Source organism: Mixophyes fleayi, chromosome 3 (assembly GCF_038048845.1).
Source record: "Mixophyes fleayi isolate aMixFle1 chromosome 3, aMixFle1.hap1, whole genome shotgun sequence".
Classification (NCBI taxonomy): domain Eukaryota; kingdom Metazoa; phylum Chordata; class Amphibia; order Anura; family Limnodynastidae; genus Mixophyes; species Mixophyes fleayi.
The window spans coordinates 157,590,149-157,612,491 of NC_134404.1; the positions used below are offsets into that span (position 1 = coordinate 157,590,149).

At 37.4% G+C, this 22,343-nt stretch overlaps 1 protein-coding gene across 3 annotated transcripts in view; it reads right to left on the reverse strand.

The window, feature by feature from the left end:
- COL12A1 (collagen type XII alpha 1 chain) overlaps nucleotides 1-22,343 on the reverse strand; it is a 142,229-nt gene that overhangs the window by 28,010 nt on the left and 91,876 nt on the right. For all 3 annotated transcript variants that reach the window (XM_075202636.1, XM_075202638.1, XM_075202637.1), the window contains 13 exons: nucleotides 22,049-22,168; nucleotides 21,416-21,562; nucleotides 20,289-20,405; nucleotides 18,894-19,040; nucleotides 18,025-18,099; nucleotides 17,440-17,579; nucleotides 16,540-16,663; nucleotides 15,699-15,842; nucleotides 14,729-14,893; nucleotides 11,375-11,413; nucleotides 11,149-11,287; nucleotides 8,576-8,718; nucleotides 6,443-6,552 (listed from right to left, as the gene is read on the reverse strand). In XM_075202636.1, coding sequence (XP_075058737.1) covers nucleotides 6,443-6,552; nucleotides 8,576-8,718; nucleotides 11,149-11,287; nucleotides 11,375-11,413; nucleotides 14,729-14,893; nucleotides 15,699-15,842; nucleotides 16,540-16,663; nucleotides 17,440-17,579; nucleotides 18,025-18,099; nucleotides 18,894-19,040; nucleotides 20,289-20,405; nucleotides 21,416-21,562; nucleotides 22,049-22,168 — 1,610 coding nt within the window. The remainder of the gene's footprint in view (nucleotides 1-6,442; nucleotides 6,553-8,575; nucleotides 8,719-11,148; nucleotides 11,288-11,374; nucleotides 11,414-14,728; nucleotides 14,894-15,698; nucleotides 15,843-16,539; nucleotides 16,664-17,439; nucleotides 17,580-18,024; nucleotides 18,100-18,893; nucleotides 19,041-20,288; nucleotides 20,406-21,415; nucleotides 21,563-22,048; nucleotides 22,169-22,343) is intronic.

Here is a 22,343-nt window from a genome sequence, read left to right on the forward strand (position 1 = left end):
AGATCCAAATGGAACCCAAATCAGCTATCTCTGTCAGTAAGTGCAACCAATTTATCCATCATCCAAACTTATCTTTAGTACACAATGTTACAAATATTAAGCTGCCATATAACATAGTGAGGAACAGACTTCAGAAAAAGGTACTTAGCTACTGTATGAAACAAATACAGCAATATACCATGAACAATGACCCTTTCAGATATTGGCATTCCTTTATGCAAAGCTAAACTTTATAACAATTTCAAATAGTAATTCTTTATTATGATGTAAATGGTAAAGATCTAAAAGTAAAACATTATTTTATTTGAACATTTACAGCTTTATTTTCCTCTTTGTTGATTACATATGCATATGCATATGCATGAAAAATACTCATGATACTTTAAAATATGTTAAAGGATGCATTTTTCAACAGCATATCCAATCACTGTATCTGTACAGCAAGCTTTGTCTCCATGTTCCATTATACATATCTGGAAGGAACTACTATGGTAGGCTTGTGCTGTCTCGCTGCTATCAAAAATCAGGTCTAGCCAGGTTTGTAGAGTGGAGTGAAGCACGTGGAGATTTTGCTTCAGCCACCAGCCGCCCCATTGGACGCTACACTGGCCATCAAAAGCAACGTATTCTCTTGTCTAACTCACAGATGAGCATTTATGGTTGCAGGGCCCAGCGCTGGTGCCTATTTGGGAGTGTAAATATATCACTGCAAGTAATGTCCCCTATAAATGCAATGTCCTTAGAGATTGAAGGATTAAGTGGCTGGAGGGAGGTGTGGCGCTACATAACCTCTAAGCACACCCTTTATACACTGACCAAAACCACAAAGGCCACATGCCACAGCACAGTGTAGGTATGTGTGCTTTTGTACCAACAAAGTAAGCGTTCTCTCCGGGTACCATGGCCACTTGCAACACTCCTGACCACAGCTTATGAGTGAGTGCCAGCATTCTAAATAAGATAGAACTCATTCCTAGGGGTAAGTGTATCAAGCTGAGAGTTTTCCGGTGAGTTTGAAAAGTGGAGGTGTTGCCTATAGCAACCAATCAGATTCTAGCTGTCATTTTGTAGAATGTACTAAATAAATGATAGCTAGAATCTGATTGCTTTTTCAAACCCACTGGAAAACTCTCAGCTTGATACATTTACCCCCTAGAGTTTGGAGGCCAATGCAGTCAGCTGACTTTGGGTAAAATCCTGATTACTCATTAATCAATCTGAAAAGTAATAGTAAAGGGAATACTAGCATGTATATTTTTCAGAACAAAATAACAATGGTAATAATTACGGATAAGAACTGCATGATTTATTCATTCTCTAAAATCTATGTTATTGTCGGTGTCTTTTTTTGTGAGCACAGAATGAAGATCTTTAAATGCAGGCTTCTGATAACATATTCTGTTGGCAGTAGCACAAAGTGAAATCCAAATTCCAGCCCCAGTTTCCAAAAACTATTTTGAAATACCTGGCATCAAGTTCAAATAAAAAAAAATTCTTACATGTGCTTTGTTAAAAATAGCCCTTGCCATTTCCTACGATGTATATAATATGCTTATATTTAGAAATTAAATTGTATATACGTTTTACCTATTCTACAGAGAATTCCTTCAAACTTTAGAATTGCTTTTTGCTAAATAACTATAATAGGGTAACATAAAAATATGTTGGTAGAAACTAAATTGTAGGGGCCATAATAAAAACTATAAGCAATACAATAAAGGCTTCTGTAGATAACCTCAAAACCACTGAGCTTCGATAAATGTGACATTGCTCTCAGGGAACACATATGGTTTTCTTCCCAATAAGCCACAGACAAATCCTCCAAGAAACTGACTTTTCGTTTATTTAGTATTTTATCACTCACTTCTAATCATTTAGAATCACATTTCAGGGTTTTTAGTTACCATGGAAACAGCCATCACAATATAAAACATAGAGACATTTACAGATTCCTCAAATGTAGGCCTCCTCTCCAAGCTTTGGCCCCTGTGTGTGTCCAGTCAACCACATTTGTCATGAAGCTTCATGTATAAGCTCATGACTCATACTGAAGCTATGATGTCAGAACTCACAGACTAAGCATATATACCATTTATATGTCTGATAAAGCATCATCTACTGTGAAAATATGAATATTAGAAGTCATAGAGAACTGTTCTGTGGATATGTAAGTATACAATGCCACAGATTTTTTTTACCTTTACCGTAACATTATTTATTAAATATTAAATTTACATTAATTACACATTTAAGCGCTCATGTTGAGTGAACGCAAATTGCATTATTGGCATATAATACGCTTTTTTACTTATGCGCAAGCACACAAAGCTCTAGTTCCAAATCTAGTGGTTTATGCACATGCTCCGATTTAAAAAAGCGTATTATACTCCAAAAACAAAATTTGGATGGTTTGCTTGGACATCCATTGGTCGAGTGGTTGGAGGAGGAGTCTGGGCATAGCGAGACCACGCACACAGAGTAATGATATTAATGATTACCAGGGGGCCTGTTGTGCCCGATTCCTTCAGGGGCGCCAAGAGGGGAGGCAGGTACAAAGTACAGGGGCCTGGGCCTGGGTTCCCTGGCCTGCCTGTGTAGTGGAAGGAGCCACCAACCTGGTGTGGACATGCCCTATTCAGCAGCTATGGAAAGGCCCAAAGAAGTTACTGTACAGTGGCCCGACAATCCGCTTGAAAGCCCTGGCACCCTCTCCTCCACCCTGAGCGGAAATCCTCTGTCACCTTTGAGGTCAACTCTGCAGAGCTGAGCTACAATATATATATAACTCAGTGTTAAGTGGGGTGCTGCTCTGCGATAAAAATTGAGCACTGGGGCATTAGTGTATAGTGCCCTTCACTATGCATTTTCTATTTTTTTTTATGAATAAGCAAAGCTGTCATCTTGGTACATAACTGAATCATGTTAGAGGACTTTGTGAGAGGATGTTGTATCGGGTCCGGCTGGTGCTGTGTGTATTGGTACTAGTATAATGTCTGACTTATGATTTATATGGTGAATTCTTTCTCCTAGTAAAAGGCAGAAAAAAACACCTACAATGGGCCTGATTCAATAAGGAAAGGAAAGCAAAAAAAATAAGTAAATTTGCACCTTGACAAAACCATGTTGCATTGGAGGGGGAGGTAAATTTAAAATGTGGGGACAGATATATAGTTGGGGTAGGGCATGTTCTAGATCAACTTTAAATTTCAGTATAAAAATAAAGCTATCAATTATTTGTGTGCTACATGAAAAAACAGATATTATGTGCAAAATAACAAACTTATATGTACCCCTTGCATTGTAACATGGTTTTGTCCAGGAGAAAACTTACTCAGTTTTTTGCCTTACTTTCCTTAATGAATCAGGCCCATTGTGTCTAATGTTCCATATCATAACTCTCATCTGCACTCCATATTAATGTATACTGGGCCATGTTAATACATTCTTAGATTGGTACAAATCTTGTATCAAATTCCCTCGTGTCCTATCAAATATGGAAATGAGATTCCTTATTTCTAACTGAGCATTGTGTTCCACATTTGTCATGTAGAGGACTGTATTTGCCATACAGCCATAACTAGGCCAGTGTCTAGAATAACAAACCTCATGGGTCAAAACAGAAATGGTTTCATTACTTTATTTTAAATTTCCACTTGGTCTACTACACCAGCTACCTATTTGTCCAGAAAAATGACCAAAGTTGGATTGAGGAGCATAAACAACTGGATGTGCACAAACATCAATTTAATGCATATTCACTCACAATCTCCATGGCATTGCAAACTCAACCTATAATCCTAGTTATATACCAATACTCTAATAGCTAAACTCATGAAAGGGAATTAACACTAAATCTGCAGCATCAACTTAAATTATCTTACACATGACAAAATGAATAAATAATTATTTAGGCTAAACAAATTCCATTGAGGTTGACTCCAATATCCCCATTGTTGCTCATTTCACATTCCTACACACTCATTCAAGCTATTTAAAATGTGATCTCTAATTTGGGGAAGTACATGTCTAGTGGTTGGTATTGTAGGCCTCTTTGATAGTTGGAAATAAATTGACTAGTAGTGAAGAGAACACACATTTTTAAGAGCATACAGTGTATGTCATATTGACCTTCAAATCTTAATTACATATTTACATTTTAGTAGACACCATGACTGTAGACTGACACCATGACAACAGACTTTACAACATAAGAAACACATTCCTGCATTGTGGAAAAACTATGGAAATTGATGATAACTACTGTGTTCCACCATTAAATATGCAGCCAGTTAACCACACAAAAATCAACAGAACAGAAGACAATATACCACAAAAAAGAGGAAAGGAAAATTTGGTTCAATCAAGTAGCTGACTACTACTTCCACATGGTTATTTGTAAGTGAGATCATGGCTTCTTTCAAAGAGACTCACACTTCAGTCGAAAGAATAAAGCCAAACATTTCCCAGCAGTAAGTGACATCCCAAGTTCAGCAGCTAAAAAGCAGCAATCCATAAAATCCACTAGTCTGTGCCAGAATTTCTTTCCAGGCCAAGTTTAAACTCATTATCTTTTTCTGGAAGGCTAACAATCGATATGAAAACAATTACAGGGATATGTACTATATCATAATTTCAATTGTTTTTCTTGATTACAAAACTAACCCGGGAACTTGTATAATGTAAACGTAGAGGAAGGTCATACGGAAGCATGTGACATCATTCGTCTGCAATTTCTTTTGCTAGCAAATGTGAAACAAGTTGTATAACTTTTCACTAGATAACTAGGGCATATTAATTTGCGATGTCCATGGAAGTACCACACATACATTTCCAGTAATAAGTCGACACTTTTATCGGCTAAACTCACTATAGAATAATAGTACTAAATGTGCAGCATGAACCTAAATAGGAGATATCTTGCAAAAGGCAAAGAAGCAAAACAGTAAATAATACAAGTTCTAGTAAGTCACAAATTAGGTTGATTACTCCGCCATACCACTGCAAAGATGAAAAAAGTCTATTAAGGTCTGGTTATTTGACACCAACACATTTGGACATCTTCCCTTGTAGCCCTAGCCTTCAATCCAATAACATACTTCAACCAGGCTGTACACAATGCAGTTTAAAAAACAATGTAAATGGTGGTGTGAAAGAAGGAACACCTTTCACATTTTCGGTGTGCAATATGGGATACTATTACACAAAAATGTCACCACCATGCCCACATCTTAAGGGCTCCATGCCAACATAAGGGGCAGCCATTTTCCATTACAGAGGGAGAGAGCATTGTTCACATTTATGGAGAGCATATGAGTAATTGAGGCTTGTTACGAGTATTGGGAATCAGACAAATAAAAGTATTCTAAGTCACGCCCTTGAAACCGAAGTCCCAGATTATGAGCTCCCCATGGACTTTATTAGTGGATGTCCAACAAAGTAGCCCATATATTTCCACCTTCGCTCAGTACATCTATAGGAAGGTATACAGTGGTAATATACTGTTATTTCACAGTTGAGAATAATAGAACTCTAGAATATGTAAGACAAAGATAGTGTATTATTATTTCTCTGTTGAGTAATAGCTTATAAATGATAAAATAATATAAAGTGAGGACCATGCATTTTATTCAGTAATTATTTTTCCTGACGGTAAAGACATCTTTTGGTAACTGGCTGGAGGAAACGCATGCCATTCTATTTCAGGGTGCCCTGCATACTTTACAATGTGTACACTTAGTACTGGCATTTATTACAAATCACTTCATTCCTAGTCCACATGATTAGCTGCTGATCTTGCACTTTATCTGTCTCACTTACGGCAAATACTTTATTTTATAACTAGCATAACTGTTCTGTTTGATCATCATCCAACATTTTGGAATGTAGGTGACTGAAGTCTATATTTAAACGCATTCATCCGAATTTATGAGACTGTTCAGTTAATCCTCTACCTCTAACTGAAATACAGTTTCCAGTTGTTATTGGCGTAAACATGTGGACAAAAACTGGACATTTTACATTTTGACAGCATAGGTGCGCTGCTCTACATCTACAAATTTGCAAAAATGACAAGCATCACAAAGGATTGAAAGCTTTCTGTAAATTAAGATCAAGATGAAGCATTTTGATTTTGGTTGCCAGTGGCAACTGTAAACTATAATAAACAACATTCTTCTTATAGCCTGCTATAGAGATTGTGCTAAAAAAAAGACACACACAATTTAATGGCATTCTCAATTGAACAAATACAGTCTTTTTTGTTTTGTTTTTAATCAACCTGAAATACATTTTTTTTTAACTCAATGCAAACACAACTGTTTGAAAAAAATCTTTTATTCCTTTCAGTATCTTTTCATTATTAAGATCATTATTATTGTTATTATTTTCATTATTTTAGATAGTGTTAAAACCTATGTATTTGGTACATATGTATGTAGTTTACCTTGTGGAAGCTTCCATAAAAGAGTTTCTTTATTTCATCACCATCAAATGTTACTGTCTGAGTCTCTCCTGTTGCTCCCTTGTTGAAGAATGAAAGCGACTTCTTGGATCCTAGAGACATGAATATGCAATGATTTTAAGTAATTTACCTTTGATTCATGAACATACTAAAACAAAGCTAAATGCTCAAGTATTATAAATAACTACATGGTTAACGTTATTTCATCGTTATTTTAATTTTTAGACATTCCAAAATACCAACATACCAAATTACAGTAGAGCTACTTTCCATGCACTGATATCATAAAACTTTTCCTCTTCTTCTTTTTCCTCTGTCCTAAAACCTTTCCTCTTCTTCTATTATTCCAAAATATCAGTTTGATACTTAATCCCTGGTAAAACTTTATAGAAATCAGAGTTTTGTTTTTTGTAGTTGTCCTGAATATTACAAGTACATTAGGCCTCCATAGGAAAAACAAGCACTGTTGCCTACACATAGTGAGGAAGCTATATTGTGCATTATGTCCAATGCTAGGAGTGGGGCGGTATGTGCCAGTATGACTTACCGGCACTTATTCTCCCCACAGCGAACAGTATGCTTTGATTCAGGAGGCAATGTCTACTCATTTCTGATCATTAAGAAAACTGCATGTGAGCGCCGGTCTGGAGGGTGCCACACCATCTTGGCTGGAGTACTCTCATCTCGGACTGGGGGCGCATCATATATGGCAGACAGAAACCTATGCATGTTTCCACCTGCTGTCTAACTGCCGGGGCACCACTCGGCCAGTCATTTTTTGCTGTATTACAATCTAGCAAGGTCAAACTTTGCTCCACACTGCAAGGATGTCCAATAGAATTAAATACCCAAAAGATCCAAAACTATTTTCCCACTTCTAACCCTAGGTTGCTTTGGATTGGTGCTGGTATGGGTTCAAATTTGTTTGTTGTGTTCCCCAATTCCCAAAGATGCAACATACCAGTATAGTTAGACAGGATGGGGGGGTAAGGGGGGAGGGAGCCAGATGTGCATAGGGTAAGTAAGGCAGCAAGAGAAGCAGATGATCAGGCACAAAGGAGAGCAGGTGAGGAGTGAGAGATGGGGTACATAGGGGAGAGCAGACAGACAGATAAAGGAAAGGAGAAGGGACACATGGAAGAGATTAGTAAGAGGTTAGACAAAACAGGGGAGACATTAAAGAGCTGTACTAGAATTTGGGATATATTAAGGAAAGTGAGGTAACACAGGAAAGGTAGGTGGATAGACAGACAGGAGGAGGGGGACAGAAGGCAGATAGCTATACATCATTTAATATGTTATATATTATACTATATAATATTAAAAAAAAATCTAAAATTAATTTAACACTATCAAAATCTCTAAAGCTTCTGGGGGCCTAGACGGCCCCTGGCTTGTCTCCTCACACTTCCATACCAGCACTTCTAGATTCCCACTTCGACGACTGATTATAGTCATATGCCTCTCAATTCACTGGCAAGCAATGATGTTAATGAGACATTTTCTTTTTTATTCAGAATTGCATTGGTGGTAAGCTAGTAGGGGAGACAGGTAAGACAACTAGAAACATATTAACGCCATTGTTGCCAGCCCCACTGACTCTTGGAAAGAACCCATATTTTATGTTAGAGACATCATGAATTAATAAAGTTACATATATACATTTTATATAAGCCTCAATTATTTTTCTTTAGCATTTTATATCTGACAGTAAAATGGTGACGCTAATTATGACCTTCCGTCAAACTACAGTGATCACTACTACAATGTTCTGGCATCTGGAAGCTCCCTAGGTCACCAAAATATTAATATTTTGGCACAGAATCAGCAATCATATTCCTGGTGTCTCCCAATGTGCTCTGTGGTGCTGTGGGTCATTATCACAGGTAATTTAGTAATTATACATATCTTTAAGCATCAAAAGTAAAAGGACTGACAGATCCTTAAGTAAAACAGGACCTTCTCTCCTTTGTGTGGAAACACCATAGCTGAAGTGGTAAGGACAGGAACTAAAGAAAACATTTAGGGAAATTAACTTCTTATGAACTTTTCTGCTTAGCAATTCTGAAATCTGAAAATGGACAAAACTAATAAAAAATAAATAAAGATACTAACCATCCAGGGTCACTCCTGCCTGAGGCTTATAACCCTTGTCTGTAACCTGCCATATAGAAAATGGCTCATTGGGAGTTTCTGGGAGCACGCGGAACAATAAGATGATAGTGTAGGAAGGTGGCAATCCTTCGGGATGCAGTTCTCTGTATATAAAAGGAACCACATTACATGATCAATTTCTCTTTCTTAGTGGCAGATTCTAATTTCTTACAAAGACCAACCAAACAAATAGAAGGAATACAGAAGACATGGACATATTCAGCGATAAATCATTATGTAATATTATTATTATTATGATGATGATGATAATTTTAAAGGTGCATGAGTGCTTCACAGTGCTGGTCACTGTAGAATACAGAGCATACATAAAATAGAGACATACAAGGTAGACAAAATAAATACGGATGTGTAAAACTGAAAGGAGAAGTAGGGCCCTGTTCATGAAAGTGCTTACAATCATTATTGTGAAAAGAGCAGAAGAAAAGGGCAGAGCTGAGACAAGAGGACTAAGGGCTAGATTTACTAAGCTGCGGGTTTGAAAAAGTGGGGATGTTGCCTTTTGCAACCAATCAGATTCTAGCTGTCATTTTGTAGAATGTACTAAATAAATGAAAGCTAGAATCTGATTGGTTGCTATAGGCAACATCCCAACTTTTTCAAACCCGCAGCTTAGTAAATCTAGCCCTAAGTGTTGATCAGAGTGGGGATTGGAACAGTATGGAGGGTGCACCTGTGTAACTAGTATAAGTGTAAGTAGGGAGGGTACACCAGTGTAAGTCATATCAATTTAAGTAGGGAGGGTGCAGCAGTGTAAGTAGTACAAGTGAGAGTAGGGCAGGCTTTAATAAAGAGCTGGGATTTCAGAGAGTGTTAAATAAATTGTAAACATTCAATAACTATATAGCCAAAACATTTTGCAGTGCTGTAGAAAATAATTTTATTCAGGCCCATCAGTCACATTTCCAGTGGATATCTAATTTCCCTACCTCAGGTACAAATATACCATGGTCAATGATGTACGCATGGCTAAATTGAAGGGTCACTTCTCCCCACTCATCCACCTTGACTTCTCTGACACTTTCAATCAGTCAACCACTCTCTTCTCCTCGACATTTTGCATCACTGTTGTCTCGTGGTTCCTACCTTTCTGAACCCTCCTTCAGTGCCTCTACTACTGATACATCCTCTCTTCCACTCTCTCTATCTTTTGGGGATTCTCAAGGCTGTCTTTTTGGCTCTCTGCTTTGCCCTCTTTACACCACTTCTCTCGGAGAACTTACATCCTTCTCTGACCTCCACTGCTACCTATATGTTGACGATACACACAAATCTACCTCTTTCTTCTGAACTATTTCATTCTCTCTTTTCCCATATGTCCAACTGCCCCTCTGCCATCTTCACCTGGATGCCCCTATACTGTAGGTTAAAAATGGGGATCATTATATTCCTCCCCTACTCTAGTCTCCCTCATGTTTGACAATATCACTATCTTCCCTGTTCCCCATGCCTGCTGCCTTGGTGTTAACCTTAACTCTGCTCTCAGCCTCATTCTTGTCAGTTCCTGCTTCTAAACATTACCAGAATACATCCCTTTCTCACTCGTGATGTTACAAAAACCCTTATCTATTCTCATTATCTCTCACCTTGATTACTACAATCTCCTACAATCTGCCTTTACCCTCACTCATGTTTCTCATTTACAATCTGTCCTAAATGCTACAGCAATGATGATCTTCCTCTTCCACTGCTCCACATCCACTGTGCCACTCTGAAAATCCCTGCAATGGCCATTTTATCCAAAAATAAATTCCTTCAAAATTCAATTCCTCACCTTCAAGACCCTCACCAACTTCTCAACTCTTCATAAATCACTAATCTCGTTATGAGATACACTCCCTCACACCTTCCTCAATCTGCCTCTGACCTACACCTCTCCTCCTCTGCTGACCACCACTCATATCTCAAATACTTCTCCCATGCTGCTCCCCACTTATGAAATGTCCTTCCCTACATGACCAGGCACTCCTCCACCATCAATCTTTCAAGCACTCTCTCAAAGTCCACCTATTCACTGTAGCCTATCCTACCCCCACCCGATACTATTCGCTCTGCATGTACTACCACTTCCAATCCCATGACACATCATGTCCAACTAGCTTCTATTGTGCCAGCATTGCCCTCTTTGTCTAGACTATAGACTATCTACACTTAGTTTCATGTTTACACCTGAAGGTCCAGTACTGCAAAGTTCTGTGGCGCCTTACAAATAAATGACGATGACGGCCAATTTAACCAGTTATGACCATTATATATGTGTCCTGGGGAAAAAACCAAAATACTCTAAGGAAACTTGTTGCTTTAAGGAAGCATTATATGTGTTTGTACATAGCTGTGTTTAATCCCAGACATAAAATGTGTTTGCTTGATCCATGTCTGTGTTTATATGTGCCCAGTGCAGAGGCCTAGATCTATTTATGCACAATTAGAACTAGTTACATGACAGTAACAAAATATCAGAAAGCAAATCTTCACTAGCTAGCAGGATATAAGGAAAATAACATATGTTTACTTACGAGGTAGGTATTGAGAGGAAGGCATCTTTATGAATATTGTATGCAGGGTAGCTGTTAAAAGAACCAGGTTGCATGGAAACACCTTGGACGGATGCAAATGTCTTCTCTGTAAGGTTGTACGCCTCCAGCATCCTGAAGCCTTGGAGAGAAACATAAGCATGAATACACTGCACAACATGTAAGAATCCCAGTATGTCTGGGACAGGATACAACGTAAAGCGTTTACCTGGTGATGTGTATCCATCGAGGTAAATAAGTGGGCAGGCTGGAAAATAAACATACACAAGGTGATGTCATCTGCTTCATAGCCAACAATACCTCATACATCTATGACTTTACATGAAAATACATGTGGCATTATTTCCTTTAATGAGCAGACAGAATAATCTTATTTCAGCACCGCTATAAACATGAAGCATGACATGGATAACATGATGTACCTTTTGATCTTATGTGTATTGCTAACACTCTATAAAGTTATTAGAAAGTTTATGGAATTCACAATGCAAATGGAAGCTATGCTTACACAAGAGCACAAAGTGTACTTGTTATTGGCACTAATTTCCTGATGTGTCATTTATTATGAACTTGGAGTTTAATATTCCTAGAAATAAGAAAAGCTCAACTTTCAATTGGGCACTTGACCACATGCCAAACATTCTTTTGGCGTGTGGTTAAGAGAAAGGTCAGCATGACCAAATTCATTTGTAATTGAACTATTGATTCAAAGGTTTTTGAGGATTTCTGTCTGTTCTAATCTGTAGCTTAATTCAAAGTGAAACAGTACAGTTAAAGCAAATAAACTTCACATCTGGCAGTGTCAAATTATTCAAAATGTTTGAAGCAAGCCGCACTCAACAAATGATAAAAACTTTTAGCAAGAAAAACATCATTAATACCCCTTTGTGCAGTATTTATTTTCTACAACGCTGCCTCCAGCCCATCTTCGTAATCAGAGCCGGATTAGCGTAATGGCATTTCTTGGCTATAGCCTAGTGGCCTCAGGCAGCCTGGGGGACCCTAACAAATATTTTTACTTAAAAATGCTAGGCGATCGCTTCGGCGCGGCCTCGCTCACGACTGTCACTGCCATTGCCTCCCATTCATTCTCTTTAGGCAGGCGCAGCTAACAGCAAATCTGATGCTGTTAGCTGCCCTGCTGTCAGTGTGGGCACAGTGTGCAGTGTGCTACTTAGTGAGGAGGTCTCGTGAGACTATTATGACTCATAGTCTCACAAGACCTACTCATTAAACAGTGCGCTGCCCACTGTGCCCACACTGACAGCAGGGCAAGAAGTAAGAAGAGGTGTCGCAGCCTGGAGCTTGTAGCGAAGATGAGAGACCAGGTAAGTGCTGTTTTTCTATATATCAGGAGGGAAGGAGGAGTGGAGGCGATACATCGGAGCTGAGGGTGGGTGTGAATTTGCTGCAGGAGGAGCAGGGGCCTTTACAAATTACTGGGGGCCTCACAGTACCCTTAGCCCAGGGGCCTACATTGTCTTAATCCAGCCCTGTTCATAATACAGCTCTCTTCTGCCTCATCATCCTCATGTAGCCTTCCCCTGCTATCATGTTCCTATACTCTACCATAGAGCCGCTATCAGCTCTTATGTGTCCTGCGGATATTTCAAGTACAAATTACTTGTTCTGCTTTTATGACATTTTACCTCTGCAGAAACTGTCATTGTTAAATTGACGAAGTAGTTATGCTCAGGGAAGCTTACTAATTTTCAGCATTTGACTGGTCAGGTAAAGATATCATATGAAGTCACTAACCTGCATTTTTAATGTGGTATAAATAAAACTATTTGGTTTGTGACTTTTGGTTCCCCTAATTTCAGGTTCCATATTTGCAGAAACTGTGATTGGCTGTAAAATCTGTCACTCAACCAGAGCACTACTAATAGTAATGCTTATGGGAGGACTTGTTTCTCTTGACAGTGGGAGAAGCAAGGGTGAATGGGAACTGAGTGCTTTAATAGTTGTAGTTCATTATTTAGTGCATTTTAACTATAGAAGAATGGAGACAGACTACAAAAACAACCAGGCATTTCTATTGGTGGGGTTTCAAGCACAATAGTGATTTTTTTTTAAAAAAAAATTCTAATGAAACAAAATGTTCTTCTGTTCCCAAAATTCATAGTTACAGCAGGATGACAGTATAGTGTGCACTCCTGTGGATCATTGTGTGCCACTTCTCATTATACCTTGCAGAAGAAATCCATGCATACAAATATATCTATAGGTAGATATCAAGATGTAATAATTTGTGCTAGACGAAAAAAAGCTAATTTGTGATTGGCTATTAAATGTTACTGTACATTTACAATTGAAAACAAATTGTTTTTTTGTGCTATTGAGTGCTATTGGGAACTTCTTTTCATACACTTATGCTCCTTAAAAAATATAGTTTATGATGACAACTGATTTATGCCGTATATAGAGAAACTTCTTCTAATCCTTGGGACATTTATATATACGGCCAACCTGGATATCACATATTAGCGTTTTCAGTAACAGCCTTTCTGGTCTTACAGTTGCTACATATAGCTTTCAAATTTGAACACTGGGGGGCATATTCAATTCCGATCCGATCCGCGGTAATGTGCGTTACCGCGGAAAATGCGCAGTACTGCCGGTAATATGGTACCGCGATAACGCGGATTTTCGGACGCAGCCCTATGGGCTGCGAACGAAAACCCACGTTATTGCGGTACCGCGGATTAGGTTCGCGGCCGTTCGCGGAATTGAATATGCCCATGGGAGTCTAGTCTATTGTTACATGCAAAAGTGCAGCTTTAGCAAATAAACATAAATGTACACTTACATTTCTATTGCTGTATTTTGAGTTGCATGTATCTTAAGGTATTTAAATTTTGCTTATAGATAGGTCAGTGCAAATGTGCAGCCATATTCATAATCAACACAGAAACTGAGATATGTAAAACTATGCACCCTGAAAGGTGTATTTTAAAGATTCCTGTTTGTCAAGATCAAACACATCTCTAAGAAGCATGTTGGCTTTCATTTTCACATCCTTACTGTACTGAACTTATACACCACTTACCGGCCTGTCCAAGGACAAGTAGACGTAAGAATAAGCGCAACTCAAAATACAGACAAAGTTGCGTGCATTTTCTACCCTATGTAACTATGCCAAATAAAGGTATGCCAAATATGTATACATATTTGGTATGGTATAAAAACAGCTAATTAAAGTTTGGGGTAAATTGATGGAGTTGGCCTATTTACTTAAAAGTAACCTTTGGTGGTATCTCAAAAAAGTTTTTTTCTTCCTATTTTTACCTATGTTTTATTACAAGCAGAATAAGGAAATATATATTTATTTCAATATACTATCAAAACAAAGCTCAATTTCTACTGAGAAAAACAAACACAAAAAAAGTGTGCAAAGAAAATCGTTTTAAAGTTATTTCTTGGGAACCCGCCTAATCTCAAATATGTAGAAATGAGTCTGGTCCTTGTGATCATTAAGGGGTTAAATGCAATTATTCAACGTTTAACAAGCAATCTCATAATTGTGTAAGAGTAAATAGGCATGGTTAGTGTTGGGACTTACTTGAAGTTGCTGTCTCACACACAAAGGTAATGAGATTATCTTCGATCTTCTCAAAAGCATCAAAGTCATCAACAATAAAAACATGGCGCTCACTTGGTTTACTGCCTATATTTCTAAGTTCATTGTAATCTACATCAGCCACTCCAATCACAAAGACACTGAAACCTGAAAATGACACAAGATATTGTACTCATTAGGGTTTTCTTTACATTCAGGACTGTATTTATCAATATGGATTGTATTTATTAATAAACATTTAGTATCTCTTATCCCACTTCTTCACTAGCTATGCACATTCTTTTTTAGCATATAAATCCAAATGTCCTGTGCATATCTCTATACACTTAGATATTGTCAAAAGGCACATAAGGTACAATATTATAGATAGCTGCAGAACCAGTCCACCTCCATATTGGCAATGAGGATATTACTATTGGGTAAACTCATTTATAGGTAACACGAACACACTTGGAGAGCAATCCTAAAGCTGTAGTTATCCCAAACAGGCTAAGCTTATCTTAAAAATAGGGAATAATATCTAGGAACTACAGCTCCACAAATGAATATAAACTAAATGTATGGGATAGTCTAATTAGAATCCGAAAATGTTCATTAATATTATGTTGATTATAGCATAACCCCATTATTATATCATTCATATCATTTTAATGGTAACTCCATTTTACTAGAGTGCTGCCAATTACCTAATCTATGGGCTATGTTATAAACTGAGAAATGACAACCATATACTGAGTAATATAACTTACCCCAAATAGAGATTAAATAACAATGAGTCAATCAGTCTTATTGTCATATGGGTCTTATATTCCTTGGTCTTTTGTTTTTATTTAAGCAGAGAATGTCTCAATGACTTCTACTATGCTTATGTTATTACACTATCTCATAAATTGAATTTCTCCATTGCGACTTTGTAAGGGAGTTTTTTAGCGTGTTTCTAAGGCAAACTCACCGGAGTGCTGTATATCCATAGCAGACTTCTTTACATCGTCCTGAGATCTTCCATCTGTCACTACTACCAGCACCTTGGGAACAGAGCGTCTCATTCCATTTTCGACAGTCAGAACCTTATCACGGACAAACTTCAGTGCCTTTCCTGTAACAGAACAATTAAATAATATAACAATCATACTATGTAGTTGTTCTCCCAATCTAAATTCATTGTTTATTTAATTTTTCACAATTTTATCAAAATCAACTATTATTCTGAAAATATACTCTGAAGTTCAGACTATAAATTATTTTTTTCAGAAAGTTCCTATGGCAAAACATTGGAGGCTGTTTACAACTAAACATAAAAGCAGTGCACACGCTTCATCACACAGTATGGTGGCAGAGTGGTTAGCATAGCTGCCTCACAGCGCCGGTGTCATTGGTTTGATTCTGACCAGGGCCCTGTCTGCAAGAGTTTCCATTGGGTGCTCATGTGTGTATTAGGAAATTTAGGCTGTATGCTCCAATGGGACAGGGACTGTGAATGATTACCTATTCTCTGTGCAGTGCTGCACAATATGATTGACGTTATATAAAGAAAGAGTAATACTCATAAGTAAACCAATATATTTTAAATGAACAAATCCATACATTTCATATTACTTTTATACTATCATTAGGCTATACCATATACTGTATACCCTTTAGCATTACATGCTATACTGTTGTTATTGTATGTAGACATCTATTTTATCTGAATTTAAGAACCGCATGAATGCTTCAGTTCCGTAGCAGCTAGTCTTGTAGAATACATTTTCATTTATTACACTACAAACGTACCAAGGCAATGTACACCGTACCTGTTTTTGTGTTTCCTCCCTTGTATCGAACATTGGAAAGTGCTCCCAGTGCTTGAGCTTTATCAGCGTAAGTATTTAGCTTAAATTCAGTTTGCGCATCATCGCTGAACTGCACGAATGATACCTGCAGCAATTCACAGAATGGGAATAATATCTCACAGTTCTTTTTCACTCTCCATATTTTACAAGGTAATGTATTATGTATGTATGGATTGAAACTGTATATGTACACTAATGTGAACACTTCATTCCTAATACACTGATCAATACATCAATACACCACTATTCTGTCCAACTATCCCACTGAGTGTTTGGTTGTGCACTATCGTACCCTCTACTGGGCATACTCTTGGAAACCACTCAGTTGTGATAGTGAATGTTTTTTAATCTTTTCAAGAAATGAAAAAAAAACATACAAGACATAGGAGAGTGGACAGTTTAATTCTGAAAACTTTGTTTTACTGTAAACCTCAAGGAGAAGTATGAAATGCTTCTCTAAAGAGATCCAGCAGTTATTTATGTTTGTTTCAGTTATTACTGTCCTAAATGAATGGAGACTGACCAGACCCACCGCTCCAGTATAGGCTGGCAATTAGGTGGAGCTACTGTACTTATATACTGATTGCCTCCACCATCTTCAGTCTAATCCGGCCTGTGCTCATTCTCGAGAACAGTGGGAATCCTAAATGTGGGATATAAAATATGAAGTGTCCCATTTTATGAGAATAAAGTGTGCATCACATAAGGACCGAATGGAGACAGTTGTTTAGGCTAATATAAGCTGTACAAAGGTAATATAATAAAAATACAAATTGAAAGAAAGAGAATACGATTAAGAATAACATTTCTGATTTTCCGATACTCAGGTATTTGCTTTAAGTATATTACTAGTAATCTCACCTGGATGCCAGCAGGATTGATGACATCAAAAGCTCCAATAGTATTAAAAATAAATTGACGGACTTTATTGTAGTTATCATCGCCAATACTCCAAGAACTGTCAATCAGAAACACTATATCTGCTTTGGCCCCTTTGCACACTAAAATAGACAAATAAGAATAATGCATGTCAATGACTTTGTCGCTTTCTACTAGTGAATTTTACTATATTTAGGAGCAAAGGGATTAGTAAAGTAAAAGAAAAGAAAACATAAAGCTATCAGGCTAATCTTCATTCAAACAAACCAAAAAAATTTTGGCATGGCAAATCAGCGCATGGAATATGCCAGTCTGGTAATCTGTAGCGTAAAATGTAATTTGTAATTTACAGTAAATCATAATAGGCCAACTGGTAAGATACTATGTGCCAAGATTAATAATATTTAACAAGTCTGGGGCTTAGTCACATATTAGTCACTACTCATACTTACTTATAGTAAGAAGCGTAAATCAATCACACATTCAGAAAAGTTAAAGAATATGTATTCTATAAATAAAAACATTTCCAATTTAAAAAGAACCAGGTCTGTGGGATATATAACTTACCTTCACGGGATGGAGGTATTGTGGGAGGTGGAGGTGGAGCAGGAGGCTGAGTAGGTGATTCAGTTGGCTTTATCACTATGGTTAGAAAACACATTTATTAGTGATAATAGTGTCACACTAGAACATTTTTTATTTGTCCTGACTAATTAAAAGAACAACTGAAAAATCTCAATAAAAGAAGATTATAATTAAGTGCATAAGTCTACATACAGTATACTGTTTGGATATGTAACCAAGATGTAAGCTCATGTACTTGTTCCCTCGCAACACCAACATGCATAGACTAATGAACACATTTGCTGTCCGACGTTTTGTCACAAAGTAACACAAAACATTGCTTACTATGGAATAATTGCACACACCAAAAGACTCTAAAGCTCACAGTACTATATGTAATAATATACTGTATAATTACATATAATGCATACTTCGGGAATTGGTGTAACCACAAAAATCTATCTAAGAGGAACAACTGTAAAGAAAAAAGAAGCTACAATTCTCAGTATATACCAGTATAGCAGTGGCGCACGCAGGGGGGGTTTCTGAGTCTCCAGAAACCCTCCCCTGCGCTTACTAAGTGGCCACCATAGCGGCACTGTCCTATACAGCAGCCGTGGCGCTGTCAAAGAAGCGTCCGCGGCGGTGCTGTATACAATACAGCACCGCCGCGAACGCTTCTTTGACAGCTCCGCGGCTGCTTTTTAGGACAGCGCTGCCGAAACGCAGCTGCTGCGAACTCTAATATATATATATATATATAAAACACAACTTTGAATTTGAAGATTGATATATTCTGCTTAATGCCTGCCAACAAGTTTATATGGTAATCATTATTATTATTCATTATTATATATTAATCTTTCACTTACAAGTACGCTCTTTTGTTGAAACTCCTCTGCCTTCAAGATTTGGTGTCTGTACATACACAGTAGCTGTATATTCAGTATCAGGATTCAGTCCAGTAAAACAATTTGATGACTCTGATCCAGTCACAGTTATTTCTTGTCCACGAGATCCTGTGAATTAGCATAATTAGAAATACATTATTTTTTGTATTCACTATGTAACCATAAAAATATTGTAGAACAATACAATGGGCAGCACAGTGGCTTAGTGGTTAGCACTTCAGCCTCACAGCACTGGGGTCATAAGTTCAATTCCCAACCATGGCCTTATCTGTGAGGAGTTTGTATGTTCTCCCCGTGTTTGCGTGGGTTTCCTCCAGGTACTCTGATTTCCTCCCACACTCCAAAAACATACTAGTAGGTTAATTGGCTGCTATTTAATTGACTGTAGTCTCTCTCTCTCTCTGTGTGTTAGGGAATTTAGACTGTAAGCTTCAATGGGGCAGGGACTGATGTCTGTACAGCACGCAAGGATGAATGCAATATTTCCTGCTACCCTAGACCCTCTCACACCCATCTCTGATTATTAGAACACTAAGAATTATTAAATAGTGGATTACATTATTTGGGTAATGTAGATTCAGACATAAGTCTGCCTTTTTACTGCTAAAAATGTGTTATTGCACAGAACCTGAACAAAGAGCATGGGAAATCCACGGGTTATTAACATAACTGGTAAGAGTTCAATCTCTACGGGAGCTCTCAGTGAGCTAGTACTACATCGTTATATATCATTTTTTATTTAGCCAAGATGGAACTATACAAGAACAAAAGGCCAGCCGTCTCCACATAGATATTTGTGAGAAATAAAGAGGGTGATACAGATAATTGTAGGTGTGTTTTTATTTCAAATAAATGTATTTTCAAAACAGTGTGTGTGCTGGCCGTTGGTGTATCCCAAGTGCCAGGGCATGCTGGCAATTGTGGTTCACCATGTGCCATCATGCCCAGGCAGACCTGCAGTGTGCAAAGGACAAAATGGTTAATTACTATGTTTAATCTATTTTTTATTTATTAACTCGCACCTACCACTCCAGATGTGTAGTAGTAGTCATGGCTGGCATAAACTAGTCCTGGTACATGTAAATTTAATATTTTTTTCCCTTTTTTTGTGCTTACTGGGGCAATGTGTCCCATTATGTTTTAAGCCTCAGCTCTAAAGATAGCAGGGATTGGAATAAGCACCCTCCAGGAGGGGGCGCTGGCGATCTCAACACCAGCCTTGGCTGCAACTTGGCTGTGTAACTCAAAATACAGATATGGAAACACAAGTGTCTAGATGCGTCTTTGCTCATACACAAATGGGACATCATTATGGGTCTTGTATCTCAGTAAATTAGGGGAAAAATATATATGTACCATCAACTGGGTTCAGCTTGACTCTGTAGGAAGTTGCAGATCTATGAGGAGTCCACCTAACACAGAATGAATCCCATGCAACTTGATAACTTTTCAGATCAGTCACATTCAAATACACTGCAAATGGAAAAACATAACAAAACTTCAGGAATATTAAGCAAACTAATTTAATATTTTATAGCATTGACTATTAATCAACTACTGAAGCAGAATGATTTTTGTCTTACTTTTAAAGAATTGTGCATGGGTATATTTCTGGCAGGAACAACATACTTGGGATTTAGTGAAATTAAACAAAGATAACAGGATCAAGCTTACATGACTCCCTTCAGGAAAGCAGATATAAAAAAAACCTGAACAACAACATTACTAACCAACGAATGATCTGCCCCCAAAGCCCACATACGTAGATTCTATAAATCCAACATTGGAATGTTGTTCTCATAACCTGGAACAAACTCCACATAAACATGCCAAATTGCAAAGCAGAGCGTCCGTGCTTTGAAAGTTATACCGAGGCTACTAATAGAATTGGGGATTATTTTACAAAAGAAAATGTATTTGCTATATTTAGCCAATAGGTTAGGTTAAGCAGTAACAGCCACATTAGTTTTAGATTTAACAAAGTTTAAGATTGCAACAAATTGCTGTAAATAAGGGTACAATATTTTGTAGGGTCTATGATCATACGAGTACTGCAAAACACTAGGGGTAGATTCAATCCCCCGCGTTGTTCTTTAGCACAACACTGCCCACGCACTATTACCATTACTACGGTAATTTCAACGCCAATTTTTGGTCACGGCTCACTGAGCTGCGAGCAAAAATCAGCAGAGGAATTACCGTAGTAATAGTTATATAGTAGGAGGGCCGTGTTGTTCAACGCGGGGAATTGGCTCTACCCCTATCAATATAACAATCATACAGGATTCGGAAATATTATTTTTACCTTTACATTAATACGCAAACAACACATTTTACAGTATAATTAACTGAAAGAGGCACTGTCCCAAATTTGGTACAGTATACCTGGTTGTACTGTGTCATAAGAGCAAATAGAAAAATGATGCAGGACAAAAAATATATGGCTCCACAGAATAATTGTACAGTGTAAGCTGTTGACTCACAAGTTGTTCCAATTCCTGAAAGCGGCCCACTTAATCCAGTATCATACTGAGCATACACCTTTACATTATAGTCGGTTCCAGGAGACAGGTTTTGAAGAGTGTAAGAGTTTACATCACCAACAAAAACTTCCATTGATTCATCAGCATCTTTACATAGGAACAAGAATAAAAAACAATAGCAAATAAAGTTGTTATCTTATGATTGATAAAATGTGTTTTATTTTGTTGTCCTTGAAATTGTATATACAGATCATTAGTCTCAATTTTGGCCACCCCCATTGTAGTTGCTTTCTCTAGAGCATGGGACATTCTGAACTAGCCGTTAACTGAGTGAAGATAAGTGTGGTTTTACAACAAATATCAAAGTAATGCAAATATACACTTTTCAATTAAAATATAAAATAATACAATGTTCTTATGATTTAGGCAAGATTTATCAAATTGATCAAATAGCAATTAGGTGATTAAATAAAAAACAAAAAATATGATTAAATTCAAAGTTAATTATACCCGATTTGTATGATTTCCTCTAACATAAACACTTTCAATACATCAGAATAATTATTTCTGATTGAGGTAATAGGTTTGCCAATTACTCAGAGTAAATTAATTAAATGTACATGATATTCTTACCATGTGGCTGGTATACGAGCTTGTATCCAAGAACTGGAGAGGCTGCTCTATCCCAAGAGACTCTGAATCTGGTGTACCATTCATCAGAAACTTGCAAATTTTTTGGTGCAAGCAAGCCAACTAAAACACAGTAATATAATACATTATAGCAATGTACTATAACATATAAAGTCAGCACAATCTATAACAAGTTGGAAGTATCAACATTGTTTTATATATTACACATGTGCCTGTATATGCAATGAAGTAAGAGAGAGAATGGCTGGCCAAAACTTGCAGGATTCAATTCAATGAA